Source organism: Strongylocentrotus purpuratus, unplaced genomic scaffold (genome assembly GCF_000002235.5).
Source record: "Strongylocentrotus purpuratus isolate Spur 01 unplaced genomic scaffold, Spur_5.0 spur5_scaffold_16, whole genome shotgun sequence".
Classification (NCBI taxonomy): Eukaryota; Metazoa; Echinodermata; class Echinoidea; order Camarodonta; family Strongylocentrotidae; genus Strongylocentrotus; species Strongylocentrotus purpuratus.
This window is the reverse complement of record NW_022145601.1, coordinates 18,256,590-18,274,678: the sequence shown is the minus strand read 5'-3', so window position 1 is coordinate 18,274,678 and position 18,089 is coordinate 18,256,590. Positions and strand designations below refer to the sequence as shown.

Below are 18,089 nucleotides of genomic sequence, written 5' to 3'. Positions count from 1 at the left end.
GAACATGTTGAATAAGTTAGACAGTACCACCTGTGCGCTGAGAACTGCCTGTATAAAGTGCCCTATAAATGTAATTATTGTTATTAATTGTACAGGTATTGCGTAGGGATGTGTGGTGATGGAGCCAACGATTGCGGAGCGTTGAAGATGGCCCATGCAGGAATATCCCTCTCAGAGGCAGAAGCTTCCGTTGCGTCCCCATTCACCTCGATGGTGCCTGATATATCGTGTGTGCCTAACGTCATCAGGTATGGAGTAGACTTTATTGATGGTGGTGGTGGTGGTGGTGGTGGTGGTGGTGGTGGTGGTGGTGGTGGTGGTGGTGGTGGTGGTGGTGGTGGTGGTGGTGGTGGTGGTGGTGGTGGTGGTGGTGGTGGTGGTGGTGGTGGTGGTGGTGGTGGTGGTGGTGGTGGTGGTGGTGGTGGTGGTGGTGGTGGTGGTGGTGGTGGTGGTGGTGGTGGTGGTGGTGGTGGTGGTGGGTGGTGGTGGTGGTGGTGGTGGTGGTGGTGGGTGGTGGTGGTGGTGGTGGTGGTGGTGGTGGTGGTGGTGGTGGTGGTGATGATGATGGTGATGATGATGATGATGATGGTGATAATGGTGGTGATGATAATGATGAAGATGACAATGATGATAATGATGATGATGATGATGATGATGATAGTGGTGATGATGATGAAGGTGATGATGATGATGATGATGATGATGAAGAAAATGGCCATGCTGGGATATCTCTCGTTTCTGAGGCAGAGGCTTCCTCTTCCCTTCCCCTTCCTCTTCCCTTCCCCTCCTCCCTTCCTTCCCCTCTTCCTCCTACTGCACTTCCATTGATGATGATGATGATGATGATTATGGTTATGGTGATGATGGTGAGTATGTTGATAATAATGATGTTGGTGATGATAATGATGATAATCTGCTCAACAGCATATCACACTGATATAATATCCGAATGCACTTCCAAATAGCTTTTAAGATTACCATCTCAGCTTTAGCTGGGAATCGTGATCAGAGCAGGTGCGATTCAAGGAAAAATCCTACCATTTTCCCTCATTTTGCATCTTGGTTGAGAGTGATACTTTGATATTAATGCCTAAGGATTATAGGACTTCAAGAAACTTATATGAACAAATTTGTTGATGAAATTTTCATTTTCTTCTTTCATTATCTTTTACGTCTGCAGAGAGGGAAGAGCTGCTCTGATGACATCCTTTGGTGTTTTTAAGTACATGGCTCTCTACAGCGTCATTCAGTTCACTTCAGTCATGCTACTCTACTGGGTGAGTTATGAAAAACATATTTGTGCAATTAGAATTACAATCTTCTACATGTATACTAAGACAGGTTTAGTAAGCAGCAGTGCATTTGTGTTTGATTTTGTTAGGATGACATCGCAAAAATTGCAAATTATAAAGTGAAATATTAACAATGCAACTCTCGCTGCAGTATGAAATACATGTACAACATGTTCATCCATTCAATGTATGCACATGTCATGAAACGCTGTAGACGTAAACGTCACTATGTACAGGCTTTTCATGGATTACAGAACATGGAGAAGTAAATAGTGATTTGGGAGGCAAGGAGGAGATTTCAATAATCCCTCATCTTGAGTACGCTTAAGATGCCACTCTAAAAAGGAAAAATTTGACAGCTGTTAAGAACTTTGTCATTTTCTTGCTGTTCATCTACTAAAATTATTAGAAACCAAGGTGGATTTGGGTACTTTTAAGTACTTCAACATAAGTAGGGCCTTGCAGCAATGTGACATATTTATTGCCATTTTCATGTAATAATTGAATGACAGCTACATGTGTGAAAATGTTATTAAAGGGACTCAGTAACATTGTTCAAATGAGAGAAAATGGTGCTAAGGTATGCTAGATATACAATTTAAGCTCTGTAATCTGAAAGTTTGAGTGAAAACAGCCATTATTAGTGAAAAAAAATTGGGAAAAACTGACCTGATCGATTCCTTAATTCTCTCAACTATATTATTACAATTCAATTACATTTTAGGTGAATGTAAATCGTCACAAAGCAATGAATTGGCTGTACAGGTATATACCATTCCAGATATTTAAGTGTCAAAAGATTTTTTAAAGCTTGTCTTATGTCTTAGTTTCATGGAAAACAGTTGGAAAAAAAAATCAAATATGGTTGGGAGAATTTACGGTTAGAGGTTGTGGCACAATGATGCCTTCAAAGAAAATAAAAAATCTCTTTGTGGTTTGAGAATTTTTTCAGGATTTGTTGCATGTTGGAGGGTTAGTACAGTAGAAGGAATATAATACCGCTAAGTTACATTTCATACAAAAATTAGGCAGTTTTTCCATCAATCTTCAACAAAGTAACAGAGTCATTTTAAATATTTGTGTATATGTCAAACAGGGCGTATGTTTATTTTAACTTAGCTAAGAAATAGCAAAATATCACAAGCATGCGTATGTCAAAGGGGCTTAGGTAATTCTCAGAGCCAGAGCTCAGTGCAGTTCTGGAAAATTGGTTTGCAATAGTGCGATGTTTGTATATATGAAGAGTTTAATTTCAAAAGGAGCTAAATCCATTTTTGTAACTTCAGATTTTTTACAGGCGTCTATTGAAGAGTGATATTAGAAGTTGCATTTTTTCATAATTACTCCTAAAATTTAGGTAAATAATGTTGTTGAAAGACTGGTACTTCAGTGAACAATGTTCTGATATCAATAATTCAATTTTCATCAAAAGTGGATTTAGCTCCTTTTGGAATTAAGCTCTTCATATGTCAAAGAGGGCTTATGTTTATCTGCACATATTCGAGGGTAGAGCACAGCTTAGAAATAGCAATATCACAGGCATGTATATGTCAAAGGGGCTTGGGTAATTCTCACCTTCCCAGAGCTAGAGCTCAGTGCAGATCTGGAAAAAAAAGGTTTGCAATAGTGCAATGTTTGCATATATGTCAACGAGGGCTTTTGATTGTTTGCACATTATTGATGTGTAGAGCACGCTTCCAGCCATGTATTTACATTGCTTCTCTCTCTCTATCTCTTACTCACTCTCACCTCTCCCTTTCTTATTCTGTCTCTGTCTCTGTCTGTCTCTCATTCTCTTTCCTCTTTCTTCCTTTCTCTTTCTCCTTTTCTTTTCCCTCTCTCCCTTTCTCCTCCTCTCTCTTTCTCTTTCCCTGTCATCCTCTCTTTCCCTCTTTCTCCTCTTCTTTCTCCTCTCTCTCTTTTTCTATCCCCTCTTTCTTTCCTTTCTCTTTCTCTTCCTTTCTCTCCTCTCTTTCCTCTTTTTCCTTTTCTTTCCCTCTCTCTTTTTCTCCACCCCTCTCTCTTTCTTTCCTTTCTCTTTCTCTCCCTCTCTCTCTCCCCTCTCTCTTTCTATTTCCCAATCCTCTCTTTCCCCTTTCTCATTTTCTTTCCCCTCTGTCTCATTCTCTCTCTATATACCCTTTTATATTTTATGCATTACATCTCTTTTTTGTATTGATATGATACTCCCAGAAGCATGAATGTATATCACATGTGTATTTTACTCTGTATTTCAAATTCAAATTCAAATTCAAATTCAAATTTATTCATGTTTCCAACAAAACATTACAAATCAATTATATAAACTTAAAACAAATTTAAGAAATACATGTTGGAAACAGAGGGGTCCACTAAAAAGCAATGCTTGTACAAGGGTGAACACCTCAAATGAAACTTAAGAATAATGAGTAATTAAATTATCTAATATGTAACTACAAAAGGAACTATAAAATAGGGGAAATAAAAGGGGAATGCCAACAGAGACGAGAAAGGGACAAGACAATACTTTACACGACAAAGATAGAAGAACACGGTCATAATACAAAGAGTAGACAATGAAAAAAAGAAGTGAGAGATCGAGGGTACAGAAAATAATACTAAAAGATGAGCTGGGGTTGAGAAGAAGATAAGGAAAGAGAAAGGAAAAAGAAGTGCGCGTTAGAAAGGAAATAAGCATGAGAAGGAACAATATAATATATCAAATTACATCTTGAGTCAGTGAACGGAGAATGATCGTATATTAAGCAAAAAGCAATAACGGCATATAATTCAATGAGGTGTATATGATTTTAATAAAAACAACTTCAATTTTTTCTTAAAAGTATTAATCGATGGAGCATTTTTTATTTCACCACTTAATGAATTCCAAAACTTTGGACCTTCATATATAAATGTTTTTTGAGCTTAGAGGGTCCGCAAGAGAGGTAAATGGAAATCATCTGAATGTCTTGTTGGGTAATTATGAACTGAGCTATTTTTAAAAAACATTTCTTGAAAAACAGATGGCAACATATTATTATTATAATTATACATAAATTGACCAAGTTGGAAAAAATATAAGTCTTTTACCTTAAGTATTTTATTATCAAAGAATAGAGCGTCTGTATGGGAGCGAAAGGGGGAATTACAAATAATACGAATAATCTTCTTTTGTAATAAAAACACTTTATCTAATAACGTTTGATGAGTGTTACCCCAGACTAAGAGACCGTAGTTCAAGTATGGGAGTATCATAGAACTATAAAGCATAATTAAGGAATTAAGAGGAAGACATGTCTTTACTTTGTAAATAATACCAATATTTCGAGAAATAATTTTACAAATATTGTCGATGTGATTTCTCCAAGAAAGCTTTTGGTCAACCGTAACACCCAAAAATGTATTAAATGAAACACACTCCAATGGAGTATTTTCAAAAATTAAGTTTGCTGGCAATGAATTTATAGATTTACTAAATAACGTATACTTCGTTTTCTGGATATTCAAAGATAATTTGTTCGCTCTAATCCACGATAAAATATTACGCATTTCAATATTAATAATTAAATGTTAAATGTTCAATATTAAAATGTCATAATGTATCTTCCATAGAATCCATCTCTTAACTGTAATATGGATTTCAATTAATATTTATCAAGCAATTTTGACTGCTTTTATCTTCTCAGATTGATTCCAACCTTGGTGACTGGCAGTTCTTGTAGAATCCATCTCTTAACTGTAATATGGATTTCAATTAATATTTATCAAGCAATTTTTTACTGATTTTATCTTCTTAGATTGATTCCAACCTTGGTGACTGGCAGTTCTTGTATGTTGATCTAGTCATCACCACCACAGTCGCTGTCCTCAGTAAGTTTTTTTTACAGGGTCTTTCATATTTAGTTGAATAGTTGGTTGGTTTGTTTGTTTGTTATAACTGACTGGTAAGAAAGTGCATTTATGCTGTTAAAGGCATCATTTTACAATGTTAAATCTGAGATGCATGGCCCTACGTTATCAGTGTCTGTGATATGGTGTAATATGGAAGCCCTAAAAAAATTGCGCTTCAAAATTATCAAGAAGTGCCTCAAAAAATAAAAATCTTTGAGTGACCAGTTTTACCATATGCGTTTTCCCCAATAGAGTGCAGTGTTATGAAAACCGTTAGGAAAACGCAAAATTTGGTTGTATAGAAAGACTACCTGTCCATAAATACCACAGTTTTCATTTCCCTTGAAAATGGGTTCTTATTGAAACTTTTACTAAAGGAACCTGTGAATAAAGACCACCTGCCTATAAAGACCGCTTTTCTTGTCAACCTTGAACAGTCTCTATATACTCAGGTTTCTGCCTTTAGTTTGACGGTTGGTGGACTGGTTTGTTCCAAGAAAGGAAGGAGGTTATGAACAGATTTAAGTCCTCTCTGAGGGAGGTGGTAATGAGGATTCATGCCTTTGATACCATAGGGTGCTTGTATATTGACTTGGTTTTGAACCCATAACCTCCCAGTCAAGAGATCACTCCTCTACCACTGAGCCGTTAATTTTGTCCTGAAGTAGAAATACGATCATTGTGAAGATTGTTCCGATAGAGAAGGCAGATATTTGCCAAACCAAACCTAACAATGACCACAGATTTAAAACTTCTCAATCGACTATTGAAAGCTAGTTAGGGTAATTGTTTACTACATATCCTAGTGGCAGGGAAGGGGGCTTAACAATTTGAATGTCGCATTGAAAAAAAAATTATTTATTTATATATTTATTTATTCATTCTTTTTAATTTTTGTTTTGTTTTGTCTGCGGACGATAAATGAAACCATTATTTTTGTGATTGGACATGTCTAAGTGAAATTGTAACACTTATTTTTTTCAGTGGGAAGGAATGAGACATATTCCAAAATTGTGATGCAAATGGGGGGGGGGGGGGGGGGGTAACTTCAGACAATAAACAGAATAATTATTTTTTGTGATTGGGTCACCTATAAACAATATTCTAATAGAGTCAACCTGCTTTAGTGACCACCTGTCTACAAAGACCACATGTTTACAAGGACCACATTTTTTTCCCCTTGAAAATGGTTTCTCATTGAAACTTTTACTATAGGAACCTGTCTACAAAGACCACTTTTTGTGTTTCCCCTGGGCGGTCGCTATAGACAGTTTGACTGTAACTCTATTTTTCAGTGGGGGGGGGGATGAAGCATATTAAAAACTAGTGATTCAAGTTAAGGGGGGGGGGGTGTTTTTATATCTTCAGGCGCCAAACAAAATCATTAAGCAAATAATAAATGAACATTTCTTTTTTTTTAGTGGGAAGAAATGAAGCGTACCCCAAGCTTGTGAAGCAACGTCCCCCGGGGAGCATCACCAATCCCACCATCCTCGTCTCAATCTTATCTGAGATACTGGTGGTGGCAGCGGTACAGACGACGGGATACTTTCTCCTCCTCACACAGCCATGGTAAGTACAATCAAACCTGCTTTAGTGACCACCTGTCTACAAAGACCACCTGTCTACAACAGGCACATCTTTTGTTTCCCTTCAAAATGGTTTCTCATTGAAGCATGTACTAAAGGAACCTGTCTACAAAGACCACTTTCTGTGTTTCCCTTTGGCGGTCGCTGTACACAAATTTGACTGTGATACTGTATGTACAGTGATCAACATAATAATTTGACAAATTTACGCTGTTTCATTTGTAGGTTTACACCCCTGACGCCCAGTCATGACCCGGATGACAACATCCTGTGTTACGAGAACTCTGTGATATTCCTCATCTCGTCGTTCCAGTACATCATGCTGGCAGCGGCCTTTTCCAAGGGAAAGCCTTATCGTCTTCCAATCTGGACCAACGGTGAGCAAAAAGTTATTAATAATGATAATAATGATCATAATAGTGGGTTCTTGTATAGCGCTCTTGTCTGTCAGACTTGACACTCCTGGCGCTCCCGATTATATCCCTGGCTTTAGCACGGCTGCCATTACGGCGCTCTAGCATTTCAAGGAATTAATTCCTGCCAGGTACCCATTTACATCACCTTGGTTGAGTGTGGTAAATATAAATCAATGTCTTGCCAAAGGACATTAGTGCCGCGGCGGGACTCGAACCACAGACCTTGGGATTGACAGTCCAGTGACATATCCACTCGACCATGACACCTATACTATCATCGATGAAAGCAGCTGAGAATATCTCTACAATCCTTCATAAAACGTGAATGATTATAGGCTAGAGGCCATGTATCTTTTTGAAAAGATGCTATATAAATTGAATTGTTTGGGAAAGCCCTATCGTCTTCCAATATGGACTAACAGTGAGCAAAAAATTATTTTCTATCATCGATGAAAGCATCTGAGAATGTATTTCTATTATCCTGTATAAAACGTGAATGATTATAGCCAGGATGGGGGGGGGGGGGTACTCATATATCAGGACATACGGAGTGTGTCGCTCTAATGGGTCGCTTTTTCACAAAAAATTCCTAAATATGGGTTCCCACTTTTAACCAAAATACCATTAAAAATGGGTCCGTTTTTTCAAAATTTGAAAATCACCCGAAAACTTGTGATAGTATTGTCAAGAACTCCAGTGTTCATGCATACCTGCCAACCACCCCGATTTAGGCGGAGTTTCTCCGCATTTTTCATACCAACTCCGAATTCCGAGTGCATGCCTCAAAACTCCGATTTTTTTTTTATTTAATTTTTTTTTTTTTTTTTTTTAATAATTTTTTTAAATTAATATTTTGTGTGTGCGTCCGCCATTTTCAATGGCAAAATGTCCATTCTGTCCTGTAAAGTATCCTACAAGCATCTCACATCAGCAATTTGGGGATGTTTATTCATACCTGCGTATAGCCCACGTGTATTTATATTACATGTGCAGTTGATACGCCGTGCATAAACACTGTATACATTGGCGTGTTTTCTTCAATGCTTGTGCGATGACTGCGATCGTGGAAGCTTGTTATTTACCGGACTTCCTCGGATTTATTTTGGATTACTACTACTATATACCTTTGCAAAATAGGGCTCCTAACTGAGGTGGGTAGTGAAACATGTAGTTTTGTGAGTGTTCACATTTCAAAAATTGTTTATGTGTGGGGCGAAAAGGTTGAAGGAAAAGGCCCATTTGCACCATTAAAATGGAGAGAAAAAAAAATAGACCCTAAAGTCCTGTGTACCCCCCCCCCCCCCCCCCCCCCAATCTACGGGCTACTACCCCAATCCTTCGGTGGTTCGCGACCTCGTAGTCCATCCAGAAAAATTTACTCCTAATTTCTCTTGTCTCAGGTTGGCAGGTATGTACATGTATGTTACACAAGACGTACGTGTAATACACTTGGAAACAGGGGAGAGTATGTCTTTAATTCATGTCCATTTATCTCTTTATCGACAGTCCTGTTCCTGATCGCGCTCATCGTCCTAGTATCCACGACTGTGGTGATGCTGTTCTTACCAGTTGAATGGTCGATCTTCACAAACTTCCTTCAGTTGAAGCAGATTGCTCCCGTCAGCCTTCAGTTTACCCTCGTCATTGCAGCTCTGGTGCTCTTCAATGCTCTGTTTGCCTTTATTATGGAGGTGAGGAAATGAGAGAGAGAGATGAGGGGGACGGAGGGAGGGAGGGAGGGAGGGAGGGAGGGAGGGAGGGAGGGAGGGAGGGAGGGAGGGAGGGAGGGAGGGAGGGAGGGAGGGAGGGAGGGAGGGAGGGAGGGAGGGAGGGAGGGAGGGAGGGAGGGAGGGAGGGAGGGAGGGAGGGAGGGAGGGAGGGAGGGAGGGAGGGAGGGAGGGAGGGGGAAGGAAGGAAGGAAGGAAGGAAGGAGGGAGGGAGGAAGGGAGGGAGGGAGGGAATGAGTGGGGAAAGGAGGGAGGGAGGAAAGGCGGGAAGGGAGGAGGGAAGGAGGGAGGAAGGGAGGGAAGGAGGGAGGGAGGATCGGCGGAGGTAGGGAGGGAAGGAATGAGTGGGGGAGGGAGGGAGGGAGGGAGGGAAGGAAGGAGCGAGTGAGTAAGTTTACTGTCAAATATTTGTGCCGTTTAATATCCTGTTTGCTTTATAATGGAGTTAAGGGAAAGGGATGGAGAGAAACAGAGAGAGAGAGAGAGAGAGAGAGAGAGAGAAGGGGAGGGAGGTGAGAGGGAAAGTGTTAAAGGGTCAAATTCTTAAAGGATGTTTTAAACTTTAATGAGTATATTATACACGTGTCTTTAGTTTCAGTAATCAGGCAATACATGTAGATACCCTTATACACTTATTTTAGTCTACAGATTAATACTGTTATGTAGATTATTGTTAAAATTGATTCCACATTAGGAAATCTGGCCTATTATTTTTATCAGTTCATCTTAATGGTTTGTTGGAGAGCTTGGGGAAATTAAAAAATGAAGAAGAGGAAGAGAGATACGTCAGAGAGAGAGAGAGAGGGAGAAGAGGGAGAGAAAAGAATGAGAAAAGAACGAGGAGGGAGGGAGAAGAGGCAGAGAAAAACGGAGAGAGAAAGGGATGAGGCAGAGAAAGGAAGGAGGAGAGAGGGAGAAGAGGCAGAGAAAAGAAGGTGGAGAGAGGGCGGAATCTGCCCCCTCTCTGGCCTAGAGACCCTCAATAACCCAGCTTTTTATGGTGAAATTGGAATGTCAAGAGATTGTTTTTCCTGCAAACGTTGTTTCATGACTATTTTGTTTATTCTCTCCTGTTATTCAGACTTGTGTGGTTGACCTACCGGCCCTCAAACGTGTCATTCGTCCACTGCGATGCAAGAAGGGGCCCAAGAACCGCTACAAGCTGGTCGAAGCCGACCTCACCAACGACCCCTCCTGGCCCCCTGTCGGACATACCTCAAGCCCCCACAATAAGATATTCAACGTAAGCATCAACTCTGTGTGATTCTCCATCATGTTATTAAAACCAGAAACTTTACGAGTTCTGCTAGTGGTTCATGGACAACACACTTCAATGATGTGGAAATAGCTGAAGCACAATTGACATGAAAGATATTCAATGTAAGCATCAATTCTGTGTGATTCTCCATCATGTTGTTTGTTGATTGTTTTTCATTATTTTTATATCATTTGTATATTTTGGAAAAAGGTAATTTTAGTTTTTTTGATATATGGCTGTTATATGAAATGGTGGTAGGAATGTATTTAACACAGTATTTTATGTATATAAGGTGGAGGAAGATAATTATAAGGGATAGACATTTTTAATTTGCATAGATATCTTCTAACGTTGCAATGATTAGATCAATGACACTTTCCTTTGAGTATGTGATAATTGTTTATATCCCATCGTCGTTGAAACTCAAGATTATCTTTGATGAATTATATCATAGCATGTAGTTTATATTCTTGTGTTAGTTATTTTTTTATGGGGAAAAAAACAATGATATGTAGAATGGTACCAAAGAGGTGTGTCTAGAAGGCATTGTTTAACAATGTTTAATCTGAGATGAATGGCCCTACGTGTTATCAGTGTCCGTGATATGGTGTAATATTGAAGACCTTAAAAAAAATTGCGCCTCAAAATGATCATGAAGTGCCTGTAAAAAAGTAAAAATCTTTTAGTGACCGGTTTTACCATATTCATTTTCCCCAAGACTGTAGTGTTATAAAAACCGTTAGGAAATGAAAACATTGAAATTTCGATTTCCAACCATAAATATCTTGAAAATCAGACAGGCGATCGGCTTGTAAAAGTCATGGGATTCCTGACTGACCTAACGGTTTATAACTATGATGATTGCGGCATGAGCTAAATCCAGGATTTTGTTTCATAATTTGAGGCAATGTTACAGAGTCACTTTAACTAAACTACAGTTCACAAATTGTTCAGGAAAGTGGCCTGAAGATCATATCATGACAACTTTTTGAAGATTTTAAAAATCTGGCACGCATTTTTCATATACCATGCATCTCTACAAACACTTCCCAACTACATCCCTTGTTTGCATGCATCGGTACTCCAACGTGCGTAAACCATTTTGCATGCAAGTCTCAAGGTGCAGATGTTCCTGTATCGTTCATATCAAATTTCAAGACATGGCTACCTTAAAGACTTTAAAAAATACTGAAGCATATTGGTCTGATACCGTCTACACAGACTACATGCGAGTTGCTGGAATCCACTGTGCATACGTTAGTTTCGCAGTGCTAGCCATGAACAAATCAGGATGTTACGTCCCAGAGAGCCAGTATAGAAGCAGCTATGCTTCGAATATTAAAGGGACACTGTCCTACTTGTAGCTACTTGCTCCCTCTATATAGAAAACTTCCCCAATCGGTGCCTGTTTGTCCCCCATGATCCTCTTTTTCTTATGTTAAATGAGAGCTGAGTTAATGAGATAGCCACCTGTCACAGTGACCTCGCTGGCTCGCTGGGCGGTCTAATCCCTGCTTCTGGCTAAAGTAGTATAGCCTGCTTTTAAAGCAGTCTTTATATCTTTTATATACCGAATTCACACAAAAATATGTAAGAATTTTTACCTTATCCTTTTCTTGAGTAAATACTGGTTAAAACATCACAGAAAATCTGAGACACTGTCTGTAAATCTTTGCTGGAAAGTTGACTGAGTGTTACAATAATTTGGAAATCACAGACAAAAAGCACTGTATGGTATCCGTGCTCGCACAAAGTAAGTTTTAACACGTAAACCAATGGGATCTCATCAAAATGTTACTATTTTCCTGGTACCCAGAATCTTTAGGGAATCTCACTCATGAACTATTCACCATTACTGGCATTGTTCGTTTCTCTACGGGAATGGCTAAAATCACAACTCCCATTTCGACCAATCAGATGGCCGGATTTCTAAAGAGAGGTGTATGAACATAGTCATGGATAAAGTGAATATGCATGTACCAGGAAACCATTCATGTGCTAACCCAAATTAGAAACTAGTAATATGTTACATGTTACATGTTACAAGTAGTAGGCCAGTGTTTTCTGTTCTTCAAATTGTGACCTTCTTTGCAATAAGAGTTTCTGCACTGCAAGTACGGTAATCGAATATATTTTTATACAGTTGTCATTACTGAGAATAAGAATGAAATCTCATGTGTTCTATTTATTGTTGTGACGAATGATGTACATAATCTCTGTCATGTATACAGTATGTATTTTGTAAATGATAAATAGTTATGAATGTCAATTCTATTATCCTTAATTGTCAAAATGCCTTGCTTATTTATACGAGTCAGCTTTACAATTTCTTGTGAGATAAAATTCATTTTCTAATGAGATTATTCTCAGTAGTAAATTTTTTCTATAAAAGATTTGAACATATCTGTGCTGTGTGTATTTAAATTGAGGAGCAAATATGTTCATATATATTATATACATTTATACTATATCGTGATAGTGGTTTAATTTTCATTTAGAAAGAACAGAATTTAAATATGTGGATTTGATATTAAAAACAGTATATTATTTCATTATTGACTGAAAGTATTACTCAACAGTAGATTATATGTTAATATACAAAGCTATTTTGTTTTTATCTGTTAAGTAGATCAGTAATTACAGGTTCTGTAATTCTATTCAGTTTCAGTGATATGTTGACTTTGTAAAATGTAAGCAAATTTTGCAAATTGCTCTTTATTCTGATGTTATGGGCTTCTTGAAGATATTTTTATCTGAAAGCTAATTACAGAAGATTTAGTAAATGTGCATCTTTGCGTGTATGCCCCGCCCAAATAAATTGTCATCACAATATATATAATTCCACTAACTGAACCGCTGATAAACCACTGAGTTTGATAATGTGCTTTTCTTTGGGTATTTTAGGAATTACTTAGTTTTTGATAGCGCTAACATTTTATACTTCACATCTCAGTTATATTTTGAGGCTCCATTATATAATATTTTTTTGTAAGAAAAAGTGATGATTGTGCATCCTTCTGATGCTACTTATAGGATGGCAAGCGAGACCTGTTTGGTCCTTTAACAAAACCAAGGATTGTAGCAAAATTGTTTGACCAATGTACATGTAATATCTCTTTTATATTTCTCAAAGATTGTAATCTTTTTCAAAAATTTCATTTATTTGATTAATTTGTTTGCGTGTGTTAGATTTTACTCTGGAAAGTGTGCGGAGAGAGAAAAGTTGTTCAAGTAAAAATGTCGGCACTTCTAAAGTGAGTCATATGAAATGTCAATGTGTTCAATCATTTTTTTTTATTCTAACAACAAACTTATAAATACTTATAAATTATACCTGAATATTTCTAACAATGTAACAATGACTGAATGAATAAAATTTGAAACGGTGGAAAACATTTCAAAGTTGTCCTGCACTACATTGTACGTCACACCAACTTTACTGATTTTTGCCAAATTGAATTTTACGATTTCTTTTAGAGTAGTTTTCTCCCAAGTTTTGCATTTTTCTTTGAGTAGAAAATAAGAAAAAAAGCGTTAATAAATATCGCTAATTTTGCTCCTCGTTCTTTTTAAAGATTAAATGCTCGAGATGTCTTTATAAAGTGCTACTTCGAGGAAAAAATATTATCAAAGATAAATTTGAGTACTGGTTATTTTATTACACTGAAAGAAACTTCTGGAAAGAATTGGGGAAAGGTTGATTACGGATAAGAATCGTAGTGTACTGTAAGGTTTGGAAATATTTTTTTGGACTTGATCTTGTTAAAGATAGATGCTCTCTGCACTCAATAATAGCTATATGGAACTAAGCACATATGCTGGTTAGGCCCAAATTTTCGAATGCCATATGAGGGCATTTGAACAGCAATGTTTTTTCGGGAGAGGTTGGTATTCTCCAAACTGACGTAAAAACAATGAGAAGAACAAAAGTGACAAATTCTTCCTTTTTTTTTCTTTTCCAGAAGTCAAATTTCTCTTTGAAGCAAAATCCAATTTAGATTTAACAAACAACTAACACGACCCACATTAAAAAAAAAGATTATTTACGAAATAAATGTCAAAAGGCTTATCAATAAAATTTAACGACATCTGCTGTGATAAACCGATAATGATACGATACAAAATTGAGCGAGTTTGATGACTTCCTGAGTAATGAATATTTGATGTAAAAAAAGGGAAGATTTTATAGTTAGGTGATGGAATGAATACCACGAAGTCATTATGTGAAAGTCATAAAACTGTATTTATGGTTCACCACCATTAGAGTTTGTTTGGAAATTTAGATGCCCGCATCTTTTATACATACATAAAAAGAACGAAATAATAGAATGGCATAATAAGAAATCTTTATCTGTAGGCCATGAAAACTCTCTATTGATGGTTCATTGCTATCAGTTTCATTACTTTCCAGAACAATATACGTACAAAGTTAGGAGATTGTCTTCAGGCCAGGCCTGCATCTCTTGATCAACTTTTATGATGAAACTTTGGCGTTCAACAAATCGCCGTGTACATTGCCTCGCAGTAATCCTGCATTATTTTTAACCATTTGGAATTCACAAAAACTCTGCATTTTGCTCTTATGCAGCTCCTCATCTGATATTTTTTTCCTTCTCATTTGAAACTACAAACTTATTTTGCCTCGAATATATACCCCAAAATGATAAGATTCCAATCAATCATAAAATCTTCTAATAAAACATCGGCGTTCTACAATACGCCACGAACAGTACCCGCACAACATGCTTGCATTAAAGCCCCACTACACTACTTATAGCTACTTGCGCCCTCTATAAAGCAAACAATGCCTAATTGGTGTCTGTTAGCCCCCCATGATCCTCTTTTTCTTATATTAATTGAGAGCTGATTTGATGAGATAACCACCTGTCGGTGACCTTGCAGTGACCTTGCAGTGAGGACTAACCCCCTGGCCAAACTAGTGCAGACGGGCTTTAATTCCGATCATCTGAAATTCACAGGTAACTCTCAATATTATGCTAGGACGTTTCTCCTCACCGTTTATATTTCTTTTTCGTTTTTTAAGAAACGAGTGCATTTTACTTCTAATTTATGGAGTTTACGTATCACTAATTGAGGGAAGACTTTAACGTGTCTGTTGAGCGCTGTAATGCGGTTCGGACATTTTGATAGTCATGCGATGTTTTGAAACTTTATCTTTTCACTTGAGAGGAAATCACACCTCTATTCAACATTTGACTTTGCATTTTTATTTTTGCTATTGCATTTAAAATGTCACATACAACAGGCGCGATTTTAGAATAAAAACTGGGAGGCTTTGGTGGGATTTCGGGGCCTATGGGAGTTCTTACATTTATATTGTGCCTCGCTCAAATTCATTTATAGTAAAGAAATATTTAGGTGAAGATGGGGGTAGGTCATAGGGCTCCCAAGCCCCTTCTGATCTAGAACTGCGACACTTATACATGCAATTTGCCAGTTTTCGAGAGAGGTATAAATCGTAGCCATATCTTCGTGTGTGGATTAAAATGGCGTTTTAAAAGGCAATTAATCCGATAATGGTTCGTAAGTTTTCGACTTATGATAATAACACATAATGGATGAATTCTGGCCCGTTATTGAAAGCAAACAGTTCGCAGCTGCAAGTTATATGACAAGATTCAGCAAACGTATATCACATTGAAGCATACAAATGAAGTGCTTAAAGGGACTATCAGCACCATTTCGAGTTGCCGTTTTTTCCTTCTGTTTTCGTTGTTTTCCATTATTAAGGTTGTGTAGTTTAGTTTTCTTTTTTTTTCATTCTTATTTGTTTATTTTTCGCTCTTTTCCCCTTCTCTTTGTTGTTGCTGTTGTTTTTTCTCTTTTTGTTCCTCTTTCTTTTCTTTCATGTTTCTAGGCTCTTTTTTACCCTATTTTTTGTTTTACTTTAAGGAGAATCAGAAACATATGTTTAATGGGGTGCTGTTAAAACAAAATCAGAGGCGAGCATAATGTATTGTTTTATACTTCAGGTATTCCATTGTTGGTAGACTTGGTAGGTAGGCATGTCAACTCTTATGTCGAGTTTTTGTATTTCATTGTTTTGGTACCATGATAACCATGGTTACCATGGTGGATGGTAATTTGGACAAAAAAACATGGTTACCATGGTACTTTTTTGTAAGGGGATCGATCTCATTCCCAATCTCCTGTGATCGCTACCCCATCCTTCCTCGCTCTCCCCACCCCCTATTCCCTTCCCTCACCCTCTCTCTCTCTCTCTCTCTCTCTCTGTCTCTCACTCTCTCTCTGTCTGTCTCTGTCTCTCTATCTGTCTCTCTCTCTTTCTCGATCTACCCATATCTCTTTATCTTTAATTCTCTATCTCTGTTTATTTTCCTAGCTACGTACCCCCTCTATCCCCTTCTCTCTCTCTCTCTCTCTCCCTCTCTCTCTCTCTCACTCTCTCTCTTTTTATCCCCCTCTCTCGCTCACTCTCGATCTCCCTTTCAATTAGTTTTGTATGTATGTCTCTCACCTCTTGCTGCTGTGTACTGTGCTTCTGTAAACGAACGTGTAAGGCAAGGCGAGGCTAATTCAGTATGAGATTAATTTCATCCCACTCCTAACTTTTAGTTTGTTAAACGTTTGGTGTACTATAACGACGACAAATAAGGTACCACAATGCGCTGCATCTCATGTGACCGAAGAATTCCGCAGGTTGTTGGATTAATATATCACGAAACCGATCGGAAACGAGATACGCTGTCATTATTCCATCTGATTGAAACCCACTCCATTGCTGGTTAAATACAAAGTGATCACACCTCCCTCATCTCATGAAGTCGTTAAATACATAATGATTGGTTGCAAGCATCGAAGTAGCGCTGGGAGAAGCATGGGCCACGTATATTCATAATTTCATAATATATATTATTTTTGTTTTAAGTATACAGAGGGGATTTTCAAATCAAAGAGAGGCCGGAGAAAAAAAAAATTGAGAGAGAGGAAGAGAGGCTGGGAGAGAGGGGTAGGGAGCGGCTTATACTACACATGCTCCAGTGACAATACCACGGTAAATATATCTTACACTCTTCGAGTTCTTAACTTCAATCCTAGAACAAACACTATACCCAACCTTGACCCTACCTAAAATCCAATAGCAACCCCAACCCTAGTCTATATCTTTGACAAAAAACACTCCGGAGCAAATGTTGCCGTGCATACAGGATTGGGTATCTTCGCCTCAGATTTTTTTTTAAAATCCTGGATTGTGCTCATATGCTGCATTCATAATTATAAGCCTTTAGGTCAGTCAGGAATCCCATGGGGGTATCGAGGACAATTTTTTTTTTTTGCTCCAGAAAATGTCAAAATCGCGCCGGCCAATATTTTGCTCAGTCGGGGGTATGAGCATTATTTTTGTTGTTGCCCCCGAAAATTTGCAAAATCGCACCCCCCCCCCCCTTGAGCACCAAAGGGAGGGGCCCGTCTTCTTTTTTTAAAAACAAATAAAGGTATGGGAGGGGGGGGGGCGAACATACATTATGACGGGGCACCTCAGGGATTGAGTGGTTGAGAGAAAAAGAGAGAGAGAGAGAGAGATAGTGTGAGAGAGAGAGAGAGAGAATTAAACATAGGCCTACAGATAGATAGACAGACAGGCAGGCAGAGGCGCAGATGTAGGGGAGGCAGAAGACTGAGAGAGAGAGAGAGAGAGAGAGAGAGAGAGAGAGAGAGGGAGAGAGAGAGAGAGGGGGGGGGGGAGAGTCACCCCCCCCTCGCAGGAGGCGCGATAGCTCGGTTGGTAGAGCAGTGGTCTAGTAATACGGCGACCCGGGTTCGAAACCAAGTCGAAGCGCTATATAGTGCCCTTTGGTAAGGCATTAATCCTCATTACCATGTCTCTCGGAGAGGACCTAAAGCCGTCGGTCCTCTGGTTGCTTACTAACAAGCATTAATGCTTTCTAGCAGTC

At 38.3% G+C, this 18,089-nt stretch overlaps 1 protein-coding gene across 5 annotated transcripts in view; it reads left to right on the top strand.

The window, feature by feature from the left end:
- The window catches only part of LOC582670 (probable cation-transporting ATPase 13A3), a 48,839-nt gene extending 38,103 nt beyond the window's left edge, over positions 1–10,736 (top strand). For 4 of the 5 annotated variants that reach the window (XM_030986965.1, XM_030986964.1, XM_030986968.1 and 1 more), the window contains 7 exons: positions 96–248; positions 1,181–1,277; positions 5,069–5,141; positions 6,584–6,734; positions 6,977–7,128; positions 8,674–8,858; positions 9,976–10,736. In XM_030986965.1, coding sequence (XP_030842825.1) covers positions 96–248; positions 1,181–1,277; positions 5,069–5,141; positions 6,584–6,734; positions 6,977–7,128; positions 8,674–8,858; positions 9,976–10,158 — 994 coding nt within the window. In that variant the 3' untranslated portion in view covers positions 10,159–10,736. Of the gene's footprint in view, positions 1–95; positions 249–1,180; positions 1,278–4,957; positions 5,009–5,068; positions 5,142–6,583; positions 6,735–6,976; positions 7,129–8,673; positions 8,859–9,975 lie in introns of those variants that run through there. The other variant, XM_030986967.1, reaches the window with a different exon arrangement.
- Positions 10,737–18,089: the final 7,353 nt, after the last annotated feature.